The sequence below is a fragment of the Mus pahari genome, chromosome 3, assembly GCF_900095145.1.
Source record: "Mus pahari chromosome 3, PAHARI_EIJ_v1.1, whole genome shotgun sequence".
Lineage (NCBI taxonomy): Eukaryota > Metazoa > Chordata > Mammalia > Rodentia > Muridae > Mus > Mus pahari.
The window spans coordinates 123,726,841-123,750,701 of NC_034592.1; the positions used below are offsets into that span (position 1 = coordinate 123,726,841).

General features: G+C 39.0%; 1 protein-coding gene across 4 annotated transcripts in view; it reads left to right on the top strand.

The window, feature by feature from the left end:
* Positions 1-23,861, top strand: part of Macrod2 (mono-ADP ribosylhydrolase 2) — a 1,928,923-nt gene that overhangs the window by 591,467 nt on the left and 1,313,595 nt on the right. For all 4 annotated transcript variants that reach the window (XM_021192060.2, XM_029536733.1, XM_029536732.1 and 1 more), the window contains exon 5: positions 13,502-13,618. In XM_021192060.2, coding sequence (XP_021047719.1) covers positions 13,502-13,618 — 117 coding nt within the window. The remainder of the gene's footprint in view (positions 1-13,501; positions 13,619-23,861) is intronic.

The window sequence follows — 23,861 nt, forward strand, 5'->3', positions numbered from 1 at the left end:
CTCCCTCCCTCCCTCCCTCTCTCCCTCTCTCCTTTCTTTTTTACATTTAAATTTTTGAGAACCTTGTACACGAACACTTTATTTAAATAATTTCATTCTCCTTCCTTCCATAACCTCCTATATTCTCCTTTGCAAATGTATGGTCTCTTCTTTAATTATTATTACAAATATAGGCATATATGCATATATTGCTTACATGTATATGTGGCCAGGAGTGACATCACCTGGGATTAAACATTCTACAACCTAAATGTGAGAATCACTCTGAAGGAAGCTAATTCTCTCCTTGAAATTCCTTTTATTTTTTCTTAAAAAGAAACATTTAAGCCTTGTAATTTAGAAATAATTTAAGTGAGCATTTTTAAATTCATATCGCACATAAGCACATGGGCGCATAGTTACATACAGACATTACATGTGGCACAATTTGGTGTTCTCATGCCAGTTTAGATATGTCTACATTCTTTAAATGTTAAAACTTAATTTGGAATATGGTGCTTACCTTTTCTTTATAAAGTTTTTCTTCTGATATAATTCCTTAAATATTTAGAATTTTAGATCCAAAAAACATACAAGCATATATACTGGAATGGTTAATGTTACCAGTGTGACATGCTGTCCAACCACCTGGGAGATGGGTTCATGAGCATGCTTTGAGAGATTATCTTGACTTGGTTCATTGTGGGCAGCACCATTCCCTAACAAGGATATCCCAGACTGTCTCAAATGAAGGGGAGCTGGTTTGTAGCATGCTTTCATTATTCTCTTTCCTGATGAGGGATGCCCTGTAATCAGGGATTTCTGTTTCCTGATGAGGGATGCTGATGAGCTTCTTCCTCCTGAACTACCTTCCACGGTGGGCTGTGCCCTTGACTTTCATGCTAGAGCAAACATTCTTTTCTTTAAGTTGCTTTTTTTTTCAGAGCGCTTCATCACAGCAATGGGAAAAGAAACTAAGACACTGGAACTTTTACTAAAAGGAAATGATGAAATGTCATCAGTATTATATAATCTAAGTTGCATTAGACACATTTTTCTATAAAAAAACAAAATCAAATTATGAATTATAGAAAATAAGTAGTCTTTTGGCTCCAAATTAGTCTTTAATAAGTGAAGGCCAACTTTTCTTTTTAATCAGAACAAAATGTCAATGTGAAAGAATAATTGTATTACTTGGCAGGATGATCAAAACGTTTCCTGCCCCTAAATTTATTCTTCATATGAGATGATTCCCTCAAATACATTTTGAAAATAAATAATAGGTAAAGAGAAAATCAGCACTAGGATTGGGCAATGAACGACGCTGTTGCTCGTAGGCTTTGCAGAGAAGGCCCCTTGACATCTCTCCCCATAATTATTGACACTCAACCCCCCAGGCATTAGTCCTTCAAGCTAGGAGAAAAAGACTCTGGCTAAAGGTTTGCAAAAGTGGATTTTTCCTGTGTGTGTGTGGGTGTGTGTGTGTGTGTGTGTGTGTGTGTGTGCGTGCCTGTCTTCTACCTTCATGCAAACATACATTCATAGGAAGGTTCCCAGTGTTCTCATTTAGACATTGAGATGAAGGTTCAGAAAGATTTCTTTTCTCTACTGAAGATATTTAAATCTTTTATCATCTCACTCTAGCCCTGGTATTTCCTAGAGCCTATGGGAGTATGAGCCATAGTGTGACATGTTTACTTCCTTGTATCAAGAAAATGAGGAGAAGGGAGTCAGCAACACGATTGGCGTTTAAAAGCCAAACTCCTTGAGGAAAGATTACCTTTCTACATAGATCTCATTCTCTGATAAAACAAATGAGGTTGTCTTGGAGGTACCTGTTAAGCCTGCCCTAAATCATCCTTAGGCTGAACTTGTGTCCCCAGCCACTGGAAAGGTTCTGGTATAAGAGAATGCATTAAGTTGGCTCATTTCTTTCTTCTTTGAAAGAGAAAGGTCTATGTCCCCCTGCCTTCATCTTGACCTATTCTCAATTAAGAAGATTTCCACTACAACACAGCCTGTGCCTGTAACCCCGGCAAAGCCACAGTCAAGTAAGCCTGCAATGACTGCTCTGAGAATGCAGGGAGCATTTCTTCTTTATGTAAGGTCAAAATTTCCATTACTGTTTAGACTCTATTAACACCAGGCTGTGGGTTATGTTGAGGAATTGTTCTTAAAAGGAATGTACTGTTCAGACCTGCCTTTCCATAATTCTTCAAGAACATTCTCTTCTTGGATCAAAAACCTAAGATGCTTATGAAAAGAAATGATTTGTGATTTTTTTTCCTTCTCAAATAAGTTGCTGGATTAAGATCATAATGAAGATGTGCTTCGAAACATCCAAGGGACCCTTCCCAAATACTGCCTTCAGTTTCTTATCATCTGATAGTACTGCTGTCACCAGCTATTAAAGCCCTGAAACACTTCATCTTCTGATGGCCAATTTACTCCTCAGTCAGACTGTTTCTGCACTACCAGGGAATCACGATCCTTGTTCACTTCCCTGGGTCCAATAGCATCTACCTCGAGTAAATCTACCCTTATTGTTGATGGAGATATTCCTCCCTGATGAGAGCTGGTGAAAAGTAACTCATGTAAGGCCACATGGCTCTCAGACTGCAACAGACTTGATATTGTTCCAGCTGCACTTTCTGCTTAGTGCTTCAGTCAATACATACTATCTCACCTCCACTCCCCCTCAACAACCTGCTGGGGCTTTCCTCAATCTAGTATTCATCTCACACTACTTTATCGGTTCTGAATTTTCCAGTACTTAATACTTCTATAGCGAGTACCGAGAAACCTCTCATCCAAGACTTCAAAGGATGTGCCTCAAATCATTTTAATCAATCTCAAATGTTTGCCTACAATTTGGAAATGACACCAGGCTCTGAATTACAGATGTCTTACCTCAGTTAAGATCATGAATTACATAAAACCTAACCTAATATTTTAGAAGAAAAACACTTTCTCCCTTACACTGAGAAGCAGTTCAGTGTTGGGGTGCCTCCTCCACAGACATCAGTGATTAGGTACCCTAAGCTCTCCTGTAGCATTATGGTACAGCCTACAGGCTCATGTTCACTGGGGAGAGCCTTAGGATTAGCACCATGTTTCAACCTTTGCAGGGACATATAGGAATAGCAAATGAAATCATATAATAAATGCATAAATATGAGAAAGTATTATTTATTAGATAAGTATATATTTATAATATATTAGAGACATATGATATCTATTTATATATAATAGAGAGATAAATATGCCTTGAAACCCACCCAAAGGTATCACTTCCACTCACATGAGCCACACATTTTATTTCTTTAAAGTAACGCTGTTAAATACAGATTTTAAAGTTAAATATCTTTCCACTCCAATTAATGTAGGCCACTGTTAGTAGAGAAATGAAAATTATTAGTACTGACTACACTTAACAATCTGTGTCATAATTGCCATTTTATTGCTTGAAGTTTTTGTTTGTTTTGTTTCAGGGGGGTTCATGGATATGTGAAAGTATGTGTACAAGTTAGGTCTTAAAATAGTGTGTTTTCCATGAAGTTATATCTGATAATTATATCCTGATCATGGTCTGTGTAGAATTTTAATCAGCTTTATGTCTCACCCTCAAATCTAACAATGAAATTGGGTTCATTGCTTTCTGTATTTCCAAGAAAATTTAGGATATTGTAAATCTTTCAGAGAACATGCCACCCTCAGTTTAGAATGTTGGTTTAATAAGAGAAGCATTCGTCCCATTTTCTTGGTTATCTGCATGCTGATTGGCTCTCAGATCCGAGGAGAAAGAGGCAAATCCTTGTCTCTTAAACCTCAGTCCCAACGTGATGGGACCCGAGATGAAGGAGTTAGATATGTGACTCATAACTAAAAATGGTTTCAGGTTCCCAAAAAACATGCAAATGTCTATTCAATTTTCTTATCCTCCCCTTGGACCCAGTTCTCATCTTCAGATTGACCTGTACATTTGCAGGACACTGGTAGAAGTTAATTTTTGAGCCAGCGCAAAGCAGTCTCAAAGACCTAATCCAAATTCCTCACATCTGTGAAGCTTCAAGATGTAGATCTCCTTGTCACCGTATTGTATTTTCTCACAGCTATTTCTTCTCCTCCCTAAAGGGAAAACTGATGTTATTCAGTACCTAGCACATAAATCTTTCATGCAGGCTCCGGGTGACCTCTACAGAATCAACTTTTCACCCGATTACTTCAGCTGTATTGTTTTTCTTCCCCCAACCCCAAGATTTCAGGGATGCTATTTGAACTTCTGCCTTTGGTTTTCTCACGTGAAAGGAGATTATTGCTTTATGCCATTTTTTGATGACAGTGGGGGAGGGGAGCATATTAATAAAGCATGTACGTACAACAAGTAACCGCAAAGGTAATGGCTTAACACAACTATTTACTCAACTCATAATTCTCTGAATTCATGATAGAGTTAAATTCTTCTTTTCTTCTTAACTTGGCTGGTTCATGGGTTTGGCCTGTTGCCAGAGGAGCTGACTGCTGACTGACTAGGACAGCCCCAGATGGGTCAGCTTATCTCTCTTCCACATGGTCTTTTATCCTTCAGCAGGCTGGCCTGGGATTGCTCACATGGGAGCTGAGCCGGCGTGAAAGGTCTCTTGAGGCTTGGGTCTGGAATTCTGCCTTCTTCTCTAGATGCCCAAAGCAAATTACAAGGTCAGCCTAGATTCACGGGGTGGAGAAAGAGACTCTACTTCTTGATGAGGGGATTTTCAGTGTAACTTACATTGCAGAGAGCAGGAGCAGAAAGAAGGAAATGCTGCGGTTTTTGTTTCTAAGATCTATCAATTAAGATGCTCTGGATGCTTATCCAGGTATCCAGAAGCTAAGTGCCACACATGCTAGATCTTTTCACTTCCTTAAACATCCAATTAGGACCCAGGAGTAGACCTGTTGTACAGATGCAGATGGTCTTATGAAACAGGGGTAGTAGTTGGAGGCAAGAGTCCTTTTACTCTGTTAACTCCAAATTTCTTGACTGTCCATTTCTATACAATTTTTTCAGCATCCATTATATGTTCATGGTTTTATAAAAAACATTGCTATAATCAACATGGTAAATATGTTTTATAGAAAATTATAAATAGTAATAACTGTTTGACTATATTTCTATACCCTATATGGATGTCTTTCTCTTGACTTCAGAGACGAAAGATCAAGGACTTTTTAATGCCCTAGACACTTCTTGATTTTTCAGTAACCTTGAATGAAGTGAATCCTGAATCCTACTTGATGTTGAGTGCATTTCTTTCTTTTTGTTTATTTTTATCATTTAGTTAGTTTTTCGTTTTTAAAGACAGGTTTCCCTGTGTAGTTCTGGCCATCTTGGAATTTACTTTGTAAAATAGGCTAGCCTCAAACTCACAAAGATCTGCCTGTCTCTTCCTCCCAAGTGTTATGATTAAAGCTGCGAACCACCACCCCTAGCTCTAGTGGATTTCTAATCCTAGACCACATCGTGTGATATGAAGGGAGAGGCTTGAGATTCTTGACTGGGACTTGTGGAAGGACATGGTAGAATGACTCATTAAATGAAAAGAGAATTTCTTGGTTTGAAAGCATCAGGACTCAACGTTTCATCAACCAATGACTACTCATACTCACAGTACTGAGCACTGGCCCCATGCCTTGCTACTCTCTGGAGATTTATAAAAACAAACAAATGAAAAACCTGATTCCAGTTCCTACGTGACTTGACATTAATTACCTAACTTCCATGTTCTTATTTATTAAGCTACAGAGTCGAAGAGTAATTTACAATGAAATGGACACGAATACACAAAGAGGAACTGTTACTGCAACTATTTCTTTTTTTCAAATAGGCCATCAATGTAAGATTCTTTGGATGTTTATAGGGCTATCAGATCAGATAAATATTGTACAGATATTAGCTCTCTCAATTTCACTGCAATCAGAAAGTCCCAATAGCAATGCTACTGCACAGGGTCTGCCTTTAGAAACATTTTACAGTGAATAAATGCATACATGATAGGTAGGTGTACCTAACCCTTAGTACATAATTGCTACATGCTAAGCACTATTTCAAGTTCTTGTCAGTTCACTCACAGGAGGACTGCCTGTGGTAGTTCACAAGGGGCCCCCTCTTACTGATTAAAACCTGGAGCAAAACAAGTAAATGTCTCATGTAGGTCTCCTAGCACACCACACACCAGCAAGGACACAGCGAGCATGTGAAGAATGTTTTTTACTGTGACTGTTACAGAATGGGATTCCCTCATGGTTTCTTGCAGAATGTTTTGTGCTGCACAAGGTAGGTGTTTAATAATTTCATGTTGATTTGATTTTAGAAGAACACTGGTGTACCCTCTTGGGTTTCTAAGAGATATATTCTATAAAAGGAGCCTCTTATATTTTCAGGATAATATGATTTGTGTGACTGCTTTTAGATTAAGTTACTGTCTTTTATTTACAAAAGAAGATTAAGTGAGTATGTGCAAACCTTAGAACTTCAACCCTGCCCCCCCCTTGCTAAGAGCCGTTTAGAAAATTGTGTAGGATAGATAAAGAAGAGAATTCACAGGACCAATTTTGAAAATAACAGGTCTTTACTAAATGGTGCTTTTAGTGTTTATGGAAAAAATATGTAGAACTCTTTCTTAGTTCGGTTTTTCAGGAGGAACAAGGGCTCATGCTTACATTTACTAGTCCAAGGTCCTTAGTGTTTGATAGGGTCTTGTTGACTATTATTGTTTGTTGTTTGGTTTTGTTTTACATGTTTTGCTTTTATTTAAAATTGACTTGTTTACTTGTTTATCCAATTCTGGATCCCCAGTGTAATAGTAACAAGTGAAAAACAGTTACCTTAAGCACAGCTGAAACTCAATTCTATACTGCCCTTAGACTGTTATTCTATAGGATATAGCTTCGGGAAAACTAAAATGCCCTGCTTAATCAGATGATGTCCCCTGAACTTAGCCTTGTCAGATAATTGGGTGAATGACATCTTAGAGTCAAGACCTTCAAAAATTTAGGTAGCAGCATCAGGATGGTGAGTGACAACTAGGCCAGTTTAGCAGCAAGCCTGATCTTTAGGAATGCGCTAGGCTGCCATGTCCCTGGTGAAGAGCTTTCCTTTGCATGACCTCAGAGCTGTCTTCAGCACCTTCCCAACTAAATCACAAGAAGTTTCTAGAGAGTGCACAGCCTTCATTGTGGGCTTTGGGCATTCACTGAGTTTCAGATTCTAGACCGACTAAAGACAATGTAAGCTAGGAGAATGCCATTTATTCCGGTCAAAAACGAAATCTGAATTTTGTTCTATGAAAGCTTGTAAACTACCAATGATCAAACTGAAGGAGAGGTGCATTTTGCCAATGCAAGTGTAACTGTTAGACAAACTCTCTTCTGGATCATCCCATTATCCTCGTTGCATCAGATATTGAAGGTTTACTGATGATGTTTCCCATTTGGGGTGTTCAGCAGAGTGCTAAAGGGGTGGACACCGTCACTTACGGACCCAGGTGCTTTCCACGAAGGTACAGTACTGTCCTGGAGATGGAAGACCTCGGCTTGAGCCTAGGTGCCTGACACTCTGTAGAAATGCCTACTCTGTGTGGCAGGATTGTGTGAGCAGACTTTAGGGCCTGGGCACTGAAGTATTTACTTCATTTTTACTCCTTAAATAGGATCCAGTCTCATGAGCCTCCAAAACTATAAGGGACTTAGAGTGTTGTCCAGCTGTGCGCCTAGGAGGAAATCTGAATACTTCTTGCTGGGGGACACAGTCGACCAACAGCACTCCTGAGACATTCAGTACCTAGTTACTGTATTTACATTTAGAATTTAGTGGCCTTTTCCTGTTTCTCTTATATAATGATAGACCTTTTGCTGTCTTGAAAATCTTGTTCTTTTTTTCCTTCATCTTTTAGACCTTTTTCTTTCTCCTTTTAAAAATATATTTCTTCTTTTAAAAATGTTATTTTTTTGTATCTTTTTAAGATTATAATTACATTTACCCCTTCCCTTTCTTCCCTCCCAAACATTCCCATATACCTTTTCTTGCTCTTTCCTAAATCTTGGCTTCCGTTTTCAGCAATTGTTGAATATACATAATACATACACTATACATGCATACATATACATTATATATATATATATATATATATATAAATATATATATATATATATATATAAACAAATATGTATGTGTACACACACACACACACACACACACACACAAACATGTATGTTTTCAGGGCTGACCATTTGGTATTGGATAACCAGTTGGTGTGTTTGTCCCCCACGAAGACAATTTCTCTTACTCTCGGCATTCCTGTGTTGCCTGTAGTTCTTTGCGTAGGATTGAGATCTCCTGAGCTTTCCCTTTCTACCTTAACATGTTTATTGTTGTTCTTGTTCAGCTTGTGGTTAGGCAGCCATATTGGTGAACCATTTGTGTGTGTGTGTGTGTGTGCACGTGCACATGCTCACTCGTGCATATGTGCATGTGTGCATGTGCTATAGTTGGGCTTTGATTCACTGTCAGTCTCAATGTAGATCATCAGCTCTTTCCCAGGGACAAGTATAGACAAAGCCTGCTGCATTTTCAGCTTTATACTTAGTAAAGCCTGAACAGAGGGCTCTCTACCTTGCTTTATGAAACCAGAGCCAAGGGGCTGAATTTTCAGCATGTGTAAAACCACAACAGTGTGGTTGGCTGCATATTCCACTTTGGTTCTTAGTTTCTGGTTGGATTTAAGTGCCCTGACAACTCCCTCAGAATTAGTAAAGTAATAATAATTAGTCATAATATTTGTCTTTAAATTTTGAATACAGTTAAACCCCACTATACTAGGCACCTAAGAGTGTTGGTGAGTAATATGCCACAGTCAGTGGTATACAAGGGAATAAAAATCATCCTGTTCTTCCAGTGAGATGAAGATGAAGAGAAGAAGCAACCTCTGTGCCTCATTCTACAGTGTTTATGGGCTAGATGCAAAGCAAATTAGAGATGTGATTATACTTCGTTAACCTGAATCTCATAAGAACATAGTCTTACTAAAATATACATTTTGTTTGGCAAATGTAAATATTTTTAAATAAATGTATCTCTTAAACTTTTTTCATATGCTATATTTGGATCTTATTTTCCCCTCCTCAAGCTCCTCCCAGATCCTCCCCATACCCTTACCCACCCAGCTTCATGTTCCCTCTTTTTCCACCTCTCTTTCTTAAAGCAGTTAACCAAAATCAATGAAAATAAAAACAAGCCAACATTAAAAACATACTAACATAAAACAAAACATTCTCAATAAAACATGATGTCCATTTTGTATTGTCAAGCTAGCTCCTCCTGGGCATGGGGCCTCCCCTGGACTATGGTTGACAAACCCAGTGACACTTCATTGGAGAATGTTGATTTTCCTATGTCCCAACAGCTATCAGTTGCAAATAGCTTCTTGGTTAGGGATGGACTTTGTGTCTACTTCCCTTCTCAGCCCTGGGATTTTGTCAGCTTTGAATTTGTGTAGGTCCTATGCATGTTGTTGGAGCTCCCAGAGCTGCAGGCTCAGTTGGTCAAAGAAAGGACTTTTGAACAACTGGAGGACTGATCTTCAATAGAGCTATACAGGTATCTCCAGGGCCCTACCAGGACCTCCAAACAAGCTCTCAAGGTGTCAATACGCTTGTAAAGGAGAACACAGTTGAAGAAGAACTAGAAAACTGAGAAAGAATTCAGGAAAGATATTAGGCAACCTGGGGGGATAGAATTTAGCTCAGGGAATGCTGGTGTGGAAGAGATTGGTAAGGCCTCAGATGAAGGAAATGAGTGTTTAATGATGTGTACTTGGGAATATAAAGTCAGCCGTGCTGAAGAGTTCAGAAACAGCACAATTTAGAAATAGAACTTCCAGTAGTAAGGAAAAATTCCCTAGGAGACATTAATTGACATGTAAAATTGCTATAAAATCAGTATTTAAATACCATAAAAACTATAAAAATCATTGTGTAAACCCTGTTAGGGAGTTTAGATATAAGATATTTAGATATAAAGGGTGATAGGTTTTAAATTTTCAGAAGTGACATGAAAATAACAAGAAAAAAGTAAAATAGACCTTAAAAGAAAATCTAGAGCAAAGCCAATGATTAGGTGGAGTTTAGCAGATTTAACACATCTCAGTACGAAAAGACAACACAAATCAATAAAGGACATAAATAGGCACTGCTCAAAAGATAGAGATGAATGATCTCTGAGCAGTTGGCAATATACTTAACCTTACTAGTCATCAGTAAGACATAAGTTGAGTATTGCTTACAGACATCTCACTGCTAAGATTAAGAAGATGAACAGCACCAAAAGTATGTGTAACTGCAGCTCCCATATACTGTTGAGGGGCAGAAATTAATGTAATTGATTAGGGAAAGCATATTTTCTTTATAAAATATGTTTAACCTACCCAGAAACTTTATTTATAGAATTTTTTTTTCAAGGAAGTTAAAATTTAACAGCATCAACAAGGTTTATATACAATGTATGCTTGTCTACAATCACAAAAAGCCCCTGTGAATAATTCTTGTCCATTCATGGGTGAATGAAGAAATTATGATGTCTTTAATGGTAGAATATTTGTCAAGAATAAAGTGGAATAAAACTATAATACATCTGATTTTAAATTCTGCTGAATAAAAGATGCAAGAACCTCAAACTGAAGTTTAAAATAACACAATGCCTAAAATGTAGCCATGACCACTGAAATAAAAGCAAGTGTCCCTACTCATTAGGAGGGTAAGGGGAGAATTCCAATGGGAAAGACACAAGGCAGGATCGGGGTGATAGAAATATCTCCTCATCCTTATTGGTGTCCCAATAACATCTGTGCACAGACGTTAAAATACACCAAAGCTGCACATTTTATATACGTATATTTGACTTTACATGCATAAGAAGAAGTCATAAATAGAATTAATGAAGCTAAAACCAACTGTAATAATACAGTGGTCCACATGCAGGAACTCAGGTTAGATTGCCAGTTTTCAAGACCTGAGTTATAGACGGCTCAGAATATGGTTCCTACATCAGAAAAGTCTGGGGCTTTGAGGCACATTGCAAGGTTCTTTGTGGTTATAACCTAGGCTAGACACTCATAAAACGGAGATGATACAATTAGTATCCACTTTAGAAGGTTGTCCTTGGTGTAATGTCTGGGACACAGATGCATTCGATGCATTTAAGCTGTAGTCATTATTATTAAATAGCTCTTCAGCTACACTGGCATTACCCTAACTCAATCAGGAATGTGTATATAACCATGGAGATTTTTAAGAATTAGATGTCTACAAACTGCATTAGGCTGCAATCTAAATAACTCAGACATTTGACAGCATATGATTAAGCACTCACAAATCCTATTTTAGTTATCCATTTCAAACCAAGTAACTATCTCTTTGGCAAAAAAAAAAAAAAAAAAAGTCTTCCTTTAATGTTATTTCATAGAAGAACTTGTAAAAAATAAAAAGCACAGGGAGTTTAGAATATAATTTTTTTCATGATAGTCTTCTCTGTCTGGTCCTTATCCACTAATCTCATCTTTTGAGAACATACATATGTACATGTACAAATGTGCATATATAACATATATAACCACATATAAAATTGTGACTACACTGTACGTTAGCTGATCTGTTTTTGGCAACTTGACACATGCTAGAGTCATCTGAGAGAAGAGATCCTCACCTTAGAAACTGTTTCCATAAAATCAAATTATAGGCAAGTCTGTTGGGAATTTTCTTGATTAACATAGGGCCCGGTCCACTGTGGGCAGAACCATCCCCAAGAGGTAATAGTGGTTTGTATAAGAAAGCACACCAAGCAAACCAGTAAACAGGGTCCCTCCATGGCCTCTGCTTAGCCCTCAGTGTTGGACTGTTACCTGAGAGTGTAAGATGAAATCAATGCTTTTCTCCTCAATTTACTTTTGGTCATGGTTTTTTATCACAGAATTAGAAACCAAATCAAGAAAGTTTGCGTCAGTGTCACTGTATTCTAAACCAGGCATATTCGTGTAAATGTCTTATGAGAAGTCCTTAAATTCCTGCACAAGTATGTGAAGCTGCACCTTCTAATACCAATTTCTTATAAAGTGCAGCTTAACGCAGCTTGTGGCTGGTAGAGAGCACAGTGTGGATGTCACCTTGGGCCCTTGAAGGGTGACAGTTGAGAGTAATCTGGAATACATTCATTTCAATATGTGTTCTTTGAGGGCTGTGTTTGGTATCAGACACCGTAGGTGTGTAAGTGGCAACGCGGGCAAGCCTGGAGAAACCTATGCCTGTGGACATTTGCTTAGCCTTAGTGACAGTTTGTGGCAATAGAAGCCAAGTTAGATATTAGGCAGGTTGTACCCTCAATACTAAAGTCTGTCCAATATTAGCTTTGTATTGAAAAAGGAAGAGTCATTGTCAGTTGTATGATGGAATGGACTGTGGGGTAGGGGTGGTGTCCACATCTCTAGAGGAAACTCTGCTTGCTCTCCCATTTTTAATTAGTTAAGATTTGATTAATTAACTAATTTTAGATTACTCTTACCTAGTCTTGGTTCACAAACTTGAACTTTCTCTTTTAGCCCATAGAGCAGTACTTACTCAAAACTCACTAAGCAGACAGATTTTCAAGCTCCTAATTCAAATGTACACAAGTCTTTAGTTCTCTACTTCAGCCTTAACTTCCAATCCAATCTCAGAAGGTGCTGGTTTTTTAATGAAATCAGCTTGGTGCTTCTTGCCAGGATGCCTGTATGCCAAGGGGCCCAAAGGAGAAGCTCCAGCTCAGGCTGCCTGAGGGCAGAAAGCTGCCTCTTTAGCTAAGTGAGAACAGCTACCGCCACTGCTTCAGGCTTTGCTTTGTGGCAAGCAAGCCAGGTACATGGTCTTCCAGGTGCTTAGAATAACACATCTGCTCCTGGGCCACCCAGGTCGTATCTTGCAAGAACCTGATCGTGTCTGTCTTGGTTCCTGTGAGAAACAAAAAGTTGTGTGGAGGTTCATTTTGTTTTGGGGAGCCTTGCTTTTCCAATCTTCCCTTTGAGAAGTGCACGCATGCCCTCATAAACTCACTTGATACCAGGGGTGTGTTGGAAAACACACTTAGCAGCTCAGAATAGACAGCATTTCTTCCTAACACTGTTTTCATTGAGATCGGATGTTGGCAGAGAGTGCCTACACGCTTGAAATTATTTCACCTGTCAGGGGCTCCTCCACCCCATGGGAATGTTAACAGGAAACCAGCATACCACTTACATTGCTTTTCTACATTTGTCAAACACACACACACACACACACACACACACACACACACACACACACACACACACACANAGAGAGAGAGAGAGAGAGAGAGAGAGAGAGAGAGAGAGAGCTTCAGTATGAGTCTCCTTACATGAAGGAGTTCTTTTTTCTCATGTTTATACATTTATTTCCTAAAGGTCAAACATAGGCTAACTTTGTTATCTCTCTCCCCTAGTGGATGGCTGTATTCACAGAGCTGCTGGCCCCTGTTTGCTAGCTGAGTGTCGGAACCTGAACGGCTGTGAGACTGGACATGCCAAAATCACATGTGGCTACGACCTCCCTGCAAAGTGTGAGTACAACATGCCTGAACTTCGTTTCAGAATAGCTGAGAGTGCCAACCTCGCCTTTTATTTATTTTTTTTCTTCAAAAGAATATCTAGAAAAGGAGACCGCTGAAGTAGAATTTAATTAAATATACTTACAATCAAATTTAGTGTGTAGGTGCATGTTTATTTGTATGATTAAGTATAGAAAATTTTGGTTGTTGTTCAGTTTTTTTTTAACAGTGTCTCTGAAACCAAGAAAGAAAAATATGAGGAAAATATATGTTCCAGTATTTAAGCACCACCAATGACAGCTTCTGGAAATAATGCCAATTTCTCATTCCTTGTTCGCCTTTCCTGATTGTGGATGTGTTTAGAGCAAAGGAGATCAAAGTGATGTATTGTGTTTTCAGCTGCCATGTAGAGGCTGATTGGCAATTACAGCCCAGGCATCTGTCACACTCAACTCTCAGGAGAAGCAAGTGGAATGCAGTTGTCAGTCTGAGAATGTATTTGCTCTTTGAATGTGGAATGGTCAAATTTTCTATTATATTTTAATAGAAAAAAATACATTGCAATTGACTGACCTTGTTGCTTGAGTGTTTAGTTGGCTGGGGTAGGGAAGTATAGAATAAACAATGAGAGAAGTGATTAAAGGTGCTCCTTTTAAAATTATATAATTTCCAGGGCCCAAGGATGGAGGGAGGGGTTGTGCTACACTATTAAGGTGTTCACTGGCCTGGAAATTTCGACTCCAATTTAATCTCTGTACTTGCTTCTTAGGATACTGCTTGATCTATGAACACATTTTATGTGAAGGCAAAGCTACTTTTGCTTGTCTTTTATTAGTGAAGAAAGCGTGAGCTCAGAAGGTACAGCATAATTTGTGGGATACTATTGAATTCTGTATGGACAGGGTGTGTAGAAATGAGCTATCCAAGGCTATCTGTAAATGGTAACATAGAGCACTTTATTTTAAAGAAAAGTTTAAAAGGTGTGTGTGTGTGTGTGNGTGTGTGTGTGTGTGTTCCCACATGTACACTGGTGTTGAGAGTTCTCACTTTGACCCATAGTACTCATGATCTTAATTATTAAAGGTAATTTTCTTCTGGGATTACATAGCCCATGTTGACAAAGGCTGCTCCTTAATCTGTCTAACCTGATGCTACCTGTCTGAGGTAACTGACCTGTTATCCTGAGAATGAGCAGATCAACCACTTTAAGACCAAGTAATAAGTAAGGTAGTCTTAAATTCAGTTTTCTCTGTATGAAAACAGACATCAAAATTCTTCCATTCTGAGCTTTATGAACACAGATAAACTTGGAATTTCTACACATGATCAAGTAAAAATAATGGTCTATAGTATTATTTGATAAATATGGGAACCTTTTTTTTTTTTTTAACTTAGTTGCTATTTGACATGCTTGTATCCAAGAGACTACATTTCCACTGACTGCCATTCAATTTATTTCAGAGTTATTGAGAATAGTATCAAGCATCAAGGTACAGGGATCAGTATGTCTGTGGATGTGGTAGAAGTTGCCATATTTGAACCCTGTGTTTGAGCTGACATATGGATGTGGCTTCCAAAGTATCCTGAAGCAAGTGGATCTAGTAGCCCAAGGCTCTATACATGGAGAATCCGCCTGCAGGACTCAGCATGGAACTCCAGTGAGCTGAGATCCCTACTGCAGTCCTCATATTGCACCTCAAGGATATGAGTGCCAGCTAGGTTTTATGTCAACTTAACACAAACTAGAGTCATCTGAGAAGAGGGAACCTCAACAGAGAAATTGTGTTTATAACATCAGGCTACAGACAAGACCGTCATGCATTTTCTTAGTTAGTGCTTCATGTTGGAATACTCTGCCCATCTCTGTGGCATCAGCTATAGACTGGTGGTTGTAAATGTTATTTAAAAGGCGGGATGAGTAAGTTACAGGGAGCAAGCCAGTAAGCAGCACTCCTCCGTGGTCTCTGGGTCATCTCCTGCTTCCAGGTTCCTGTCCTGATTCTCTTTGATTATGAATTGTGATATTGAACTGTAAGCAAAATAAACCTTTCTCTTCCCAAGTTCCTTTTGGTCATGGTGCTTCATCACAGCAGCATTCTCCTCAACTAAGACAGCATATCTAACAAAGAATCATCCAGTGGAATAGAAAATAGCAGTCCAGCATGGCAGCAATGCCACATAAAAATCAGACATGCGCTGTCAATGAAAGTGTCTCCATAATTCTGTGTACTTTAAAAGATTTATGATTGATGGTAAGATGGTAAAGGGAATGTGAAACTGAGTAACAACTGCTCACACTTGTATTCCACTTTATACTGTTTCCCAGGACTTTCCCAAGGCCTTGTATTTTAAATTATGGTTTATAAACATTGTGTGTGTTCATTTCCCTTTTCCCTATCCCTGGGAGATAGTTTTCTTTCTCATCAATTTGGTCCCTCCATTTCAGAGTCATTAACAATCCACAGATGTGCTTTTGTAGTGAGAGAATGAAAAGGGAGCTCATTACATACTGTTTGGGTCATTTTCCCTTCCATATTTAATAATTCGGTGACAGTTTGACAGCAGAGACTAGCTCCTATCTGCCCTCTGAGACAGTGGGTTCATCATTATAGGGGTACTAAAGCCAGCCAGCCAGCCACAAGTGATGATATCTTCACGCACCAGCAATTTGCTTTGAAAATGATTTTGTCTGGGTTACAGGCAATATTGGTCATTTTGGACTGCTCTCTGCTTTCCTATGCTTCCTAAATTAATTTATCCACAAATGGTTGTATTTGAATTAATTATTCTTGTAGTCTGTGTTCTGTGACTTATCCTGATGGGTGGAATGAAAAGCCCCTGGATGTTTTCTCTTTCCTTTGCTGCCTGAATGTTTGAATGGTTTCTTTTGGCACAGAACTAACCAATCACTTTTCTCAAAAGAAGTCATGGGTGGCAAGAATACTATCTGGAATTGCACTGAAAACTATTTCTTAGGAAGTGTACAAGGGGCTGTTTATTTAATTTCAATCTTGAAGGAATGGTCCCTTCTGTGAGATTAAACTTGTTTTTAGATTTGTAATAAAATTTCAGTGTGTCTGTCTGTATAAATGCTTTTTCACATGAAGGGTGCTTACATTCCTCTGTTGTAGAGCCCTGTCCTCCAAGCCTAACAGCCATTACCATTTTAACTAGAGAAGTCATGATAAATCCACAACAGGCTCTCAGGATTGGTCCTGTTGACTATACTTCATATAGGAGGAATGGAGAGTCATTAGATGCTCATGTGGGATTCCATCCACTCTCCTACATCTTCTTCCAAACTGTATAACATTCTGTCTCAGTTGCCCAAGAAAAGTCCACCCACCCCTACCACTGTTATATTGGCAATATGTGGCACTGTGTCCCAATTTTATGATTGCTTAATATGTAAAAATTAAGTGTCAAATCAATGACTTTGTTCAGGACTTTACTTCTGGAGAATATAGTGTATTAGCCGTGACTCCTGTTTCTCAAACCTTCCATCTTGTGATCCATTTTGCATGGTGCTATTGGGGTCCGTGTCCTCTTATTTCAGTCATAGAAAGGCTGTGAATGTTTGGGATATTTCTTGTCTGTTGTGTTTTCTCATAGGCTCTGTTGCCGAATCTCAGACCTAGACACTACTATTGTCTTGTCTGGAGATAGCTAGACATCTTCATGACTTCTTCTCTTATGTTCTTCACATCCCAGTTAACAGCAACCTCAGGTGTCATCTTAGCCGATGTAATGATCTTGGCTCCTCTGCTTCATTTGTAGCATATTGTACTGTAGCATGTTAACTTCTAATAAAGTATATTATTACTTATAGTTTTTGGTAGTGTCTCCCCATAGCAGAATGAGAATGTAGATTTTGGGCTTGGGATCTATTTCATTTGTTTTGTTATATCTATACAGGTTCTAAAAATGTCCAACATATAAAGAGGCTTGAAAGGTATTTCTTGAAAGAATTAGTGAAAACAAATTCCAATCCTTTGACAGCTTTTTTTTTAAAATTAAAGTTAAACATCTGTTAACTTAATTTTCGTTGGCTTCCCAGAATGTCCTGCTATATCTTGAACCACTTAAAATGTCTTGAATGGTATGACTTGCTCCTAACTTGATTCTGTGCATCTCTGTAAGTTTGTGACTGTCTAGAAAGCTCACTCTTTGATCTTTTCCACTTATCTTTCAGACTCAACTTGTATATCATCTCTGTTAGGAATGATACTCTTATTACTTCAACTACAAGTGACTTTTTTCCATTCAGTGTATTACATGTTAACATTTTGCATGATGCTTCTTTGGCTTGACATATATATTTCATAATTGTGTATATATGGACCTAGAGGAGAGCCTCATGTTTTGTTCTGTAGGAATCATCTATCTTATTTCTTAGATAGCAATTCTTGTTGGTTGAGAGCTCACTGAGAAGGCCAGGCTGGGTGACCAGCAGCAGGCTCAAGGGATTCTTCTGTATTCGGTCCTCCAGTGTTGCACCTCTGGGTACCGTCACAACTAGCTACATGGTATGGCTACATGGCATCAAACTCAGGTCTTGATTATGTGACAATCTGAGAAGTCTTCCCAGATCAATGGTGCATCTTCCTTATATATTACAGATACTGGAGAAATATACGTCAAATGAAGTAGTTATTAATACTGGAAAAATGACCCTGAATTGATGAAAGCTTAGACCTAAAAGTTACATTAACATTCCTTAAAAATGGAATTAATGTTAGTTACATAATGTGTTTGAATGAGCGGTATCAGTTAGTATCCTGATTCTATTCCTAGCTGCAGGAATAATCTGATAATCGTAGCTTAAAAGGCACCGTTGATAGTGATTAGTACTTCTCTGGTGTCCTCATCAAGAAATAGTAGTATGCTGAAAGACAAGGTTGTCAGTCCTTTGAAGTTTTATGAAGAAGCAATAAGACAAGTAAGGATACTTTATTTCCAACATAAATAAAAATTCAGGTATAGAGAGATCACATATGTTGTTCCCAATAAGAAGTAAAATCCAGAGTAGAGGCCAGGAGCTAAGTGAGGTGTCACTGGCAGTGTACTACAGTCCTCTACCTGCTTCTGTAAATACGTTTTATTAGATGCCAGCTAGGCTGATTGGTTCTCATACTGTTTATGGCTGTGTTTTGGTGTGACTGAGCTGACTAATTCCTGTAGGGGTTGTATAAATGGCATGTCTGAATCATGTGCTACCTATTCTTTGGTGGTTTATTAAGACCTCGTCTATAGCAATCTTTATGTTTTAAAAAGGCATAATTTGTCAAAAAATATATTTATTGAATTTTAAGTATATGAAGTCGATCAGAGTTGACAAAGCAGAAAAATACCGACTTGCTATCTATTTCCTGGAACTGTCCTGGTGTATTGTGCCTCAAGTAAATGTGTATTTAGGAGGATGATCTGAGCCTCTTCAAGTATTTCATGTATCCCGACCATCTTGGAAAATAAAAAAATTCCTGATGATAAAAAAATATCCTCTGAATTGAACTAGAACTAAGAAGTGAATAAGTCAAGTCTCTGTAGGGAGAGTTAATTTAAAACACCAGAGTTAAGGCCATAAGTCTCCATCCCTTGCCTCTCCCAATGTGGCTAGCTAATGTACTGAAAGGGGGCCTGAGGAAATTCATAATTGGGAGTAAGTAACTCCAAAGGTGGCTCTGCGTTAGTCCACTGTGGAAAGTGCCCTGATTTCGGCCATCCTGAGCTCCCAGCAGGGGCTTGATTGTGAAAGCAGCAAAGTGGACATGCTGGGAGTGTGACTCTGCAGCCTTTGATGGAGACCTGAGGGCTCTCACAAGGCAATGCCATAATTAAATGGCCTGTTACTTAAGGAGAAAGAACAGCTCTTGAAGAACATAAAATCATCAGCGTCTTTCCTGAAGATGAGGATGTGACTGTTCTTCATAAACACCATGCCTGATTCATCTCCTTAGGACTTTAGCCTCCATATCCATGGTTATTTCTTTACATAGTGAGTGGTGGATGTACTTTACCCTCTTCGTGAGCCGCACAATGGATGCAGAATTGAGAAATATTTAGATTAGAAGGTCTTGAAATGCAGTTTCAAAGAAAATCATCATGCCTTACTCCAGAAAATAACGAGATAGAAGCGCTGTGGTGGCTCAGCAAAGTGTTAACTCCAATGAATGCTCAAGTTTGAGGGCCACTGCCCTACAAGGGAGTAAAATAACAAGTAGCCATCTTACTGTCACCCTCCCGGCTGTGTAACACAGACATCTCTTTGCTTAATAGAATAGGGCTTCCTTGGAAGAGAATTCTGGCATGTCCTTCTTTTCTTCTGTAGTATTTCCACAGTCAGTAATACTGCCTATATTTGCTTAGCTCTTCATTGCCTGTCTTCCCTGACAGTTACAATTTAAGGAGGGCATAATCATAGCAGTCTCCTTGATCCCTGGGATGCATAGAGTCTGGCACAAGAATAGGCTCTTCATGCATATTTGCTGGGAGAATTAGCAATAGCCTGTGTGCTTTCTCTCCTCATCACTAGGGTCACTGTTAGAAACCAACACAAGCACTCTCAAGATGGAGCTCTGCAGTTCAGAAATCTGTAAAGCTAGATCTGTTGTTGTCCTCAGCATGACATCACATCACCCAATAATGCTACTTTTCATGAAACTTTAATAAGTTTTACTATTATTAAAAGGGGGAACAGAATAAAGAGAACATGAAAACATGGGTGTGTGCATGCTGTGGCTTTGCTATAGATGTAGAAGTCAGAGAATCAGCTTTCAAAGGTCAGCTATCTCCTTTCACACTGAAGAAAGCAGGGCTTGAACTTGTGTCACCAGGCCTGATCAGCAAGAACTCTTAACTGCTAAACCATTCTGTGGGTCTCCAGCATGCCTCTTGATGAAAGGTGTTATCAGTAAAAGAAAGTACAAAAAGACAAATACTTAAATATGTTTGGCCTCACATGTATCTTTCACACATGTTCTCCCTTTTTAGACACGCTGGACTAATGTAGGTTCTCTTACCAGGCAATTTGATGACCAATCTATTCTAATATTAGTATTTTTGAAAATGTCTACATTTTGAAAGCAACCAGTATATTTGGTACTGTTTTCCCAGATAGGTGTAGAACAAAGCCTGAACTTTCATCATTTGCTGCCTTAGCTGGCCTTCAGAGGACCCTGTCTATATTTTTTCTTTTCCCATATGATCAATAGGAAATAACAGTGTAAATCAATTCCAAGTAATAATGTAAATGTGCTCTTGAAGGCAATTCCTGCTGTGAAATAAGTAGTTAGCAGTGACACTGGCATTAACCACAGTGGGGGTAATCAGCCTGTGGATGTGTTTAATCAGAGTTATCAGCTAAGATTAAAAAGAGAGCCACGGTTGTGCAGGGATAATCATTTTCAAGGTTTAAAAGATGAATATGTTAAGGTGTTCTCATAAATTAAAGCCATCAGAATGGCTTTGAGTAATTTAGGATAGTCTGAGGTCAGGCACAAGCAAACAGGAGAGGTTAATCTCGGGGCCATGGTCATTAATGTGCTGACAGCAGAATACACTTTCGGAAATAAGTAGCAAGCACCGAGTGAAATGATTTTCCCCATACATTAAGATATTCTTCTGGTTGTCACTAACATACATGATTTGATTAAAAAGCAGCAACATGGAACAATTTGTAGTGTATTAATTATCTTAGCAATTAATTACTAATTTTAAAAACTAAATGTTGGTCCACTTTATGAATTGGTTTAGAAACACTGACAGAGCCAACTATACACTGTGGAATAAACACTTGATTCCATGGTGTAACAGTGAACTTCAAGGTCGATCAGGAAAGTCCTGAACTTGATATTCCAATTACATTGTGAAGTCCTTTAACCTCTGAACATGTGTTTCCTTGTCCATGATTATCTCTGGGTCGTGGTATCTATCTTGCCAGAGTCTGTTAGGAATAGACATAGAACTGTGTCTTCATAATATAAGACATTAGAGAGAGATATGACTTTATTGGTAGTTGTAAAATAATTTGCATACTTCATTTGCTTGTTCAACCCATCTTTATTGGGTGCTTGTTCTGACCTTGGGGGGCCCTTCTAGAGAGTAGAGAACTATTTCGAAGAAATCCTGGCCACTTAGATCTGATGTTCAAACTAAGAGAGATAGGCAATGAACATATTTGTACAAAACTGAGGACTTTTAGAGGGCAGTGGAAACTGGAAGGAGGATGGAACAAGCTACCCGAGTGGAAAGGTGAAGAGTCAGCTTTCCTGTGTGGTCAGGGACGGCATCCCTGTGGGTGTGATATTTGCGCTGAGAGCTTTGCCGCTTGCTCAATGAAAAACCATTGCAGACAAAAGAAAACACTTTACCTCTGAATTAAAGTCAGCTTACACAAAATGAGAAGGAGGATAGCCAGCAAATTCTCCATGTGTCCTTTATCCTTACAGTTGGTTTATCTTGTCTTTGTTCTGATGTCTAGGCATGTACACATCTAGATACACACATACAATCATTCCAGCCTAGCTTTTACTGGTAATGAAAGGATTGCTGTGACAAATCAGGGTCAGAAAGGAGTTGTAATGATCATTTAAATGATCACTTATTGATCACCTCATATTTTCACAGCTAGGGAAATTGGAGCCCAGGATGATGGCTTAGTCTTTCCCAGGATTTTATAATAACTAGCAAACACAAGCACAGAGCTGGAATTTCTCACATCACGGTGTAGTGACCTTTTTATTAGAAATGTGCTCTGTGATCATGCTCACACTGTTATAAGCACTTTATAAAAGACTGTAGCCATCTACTCAATCACTTCTCACAGTAAACTGCTACTTCATTGATGATAGTAGTCTTGATAAGTTCCACATCATTGATAAAACCATGAGCTTCCCTGGTGAGGTTTTTCACATTAGTCCCTCAGAGTCTTACAGCATTATCTGGTATCTGAGAAAACATGGAAACCACCTCTATGACGTACTGAGAATACTTCATTATCCTTAACTGAGACATGTACAGTAGCTTCCCTTCAGAGGAAAGACATCCTTCAGAGTCATTTTGACAGACATCAGACATGCCTGCAAACCCATCGACATTTTTGTTTTTCTTTAGCGGTGTAAACATTATCCCCACTCCACTCTGAGAGCAGTTGGGCCTTTTTGCTGTCCTTTAGGAGAACAGGATATGTGGGGGGATTGCTGAACTTACGTTTAAAGCGATGCTGGCCTCCATGTGTGATCTCTGTCTGTGCACCACTACCTGCTGTTCACCTAAGGCTGCCATGACCAGTTACAGCACTCCATGTCTATAAACAGCACAAACGTTCTGTCCTGGAGAGCAGAGATAGGAAAGACAACAATGTGGGTGGATGCCTTCTACAGGCCTTATGAGGAAATCCATGCTGGCTTTTTCCAATTCTCTGTGAGTCCAGGTCATTCCTAGGTTAAGGCACATAATTTCCAGTTTCTGTTTCTCTCCTCATATGTTATTTTCCCTGTCTCTGTGTCATTTCCTTAAGGTCCCTTGTCATTAGATTTAGGGTTCACCCTAAGCTATCTCCTCTCTCTAGTTATTGAGATCCTCAATTACATCTATCTACAAAGATCCTTTTGTTTTTATTTTTATTTTTTTTTTTCTAAATAAATTCATCCTCATGTTCTGGGGCTCAGAAGACTGTCACTTTTTATTGAAAATCAGTACCCCATGGTGCACTCTTTGTAAGATAGCAAGTTTCATATCATAGGCAGCACTGAGGAGAGGAAAAACAAGCTAACAATCCGAGGGACCTCAGGCCGCCTCTGGAAAGATCCATGTGGTGAGTAGTTAGAGCTGAAGCAACAGTGCAGGTGAGCCGAGAAGTGGATCTGGCATAGTCAAACCACAACCATGCAGCGACCTTGGCACTACACCCTCCAGCTTCTGTCAGACTTTCAGGTGTCTGCATCCCTGAGTTTGACAGCAACACCAAGCAGCATCCTGAGCCAAAGCCACCCTGCTAAGTCCTTCCAGAATTCTCAGACTGAAACTAGGAGATGGCATTTGTTATTCAGGTATGGAGAGTCATGTTAATGCAGTCATCCAGTCATCGGATGTTAATGCAGCAACCGGAGTGTTATTGTATTTCTGGCATTGATAGCATATAGGTAAAGAACTGATAGTGTCAATGATGGGATTGGAGAGATTGAGAGGGACGGGGACGGGGACAGGAAAAGGGAGAGGAGAGGACAGGGAGAGGAGAGGAGAGGAGAGGAGAGGA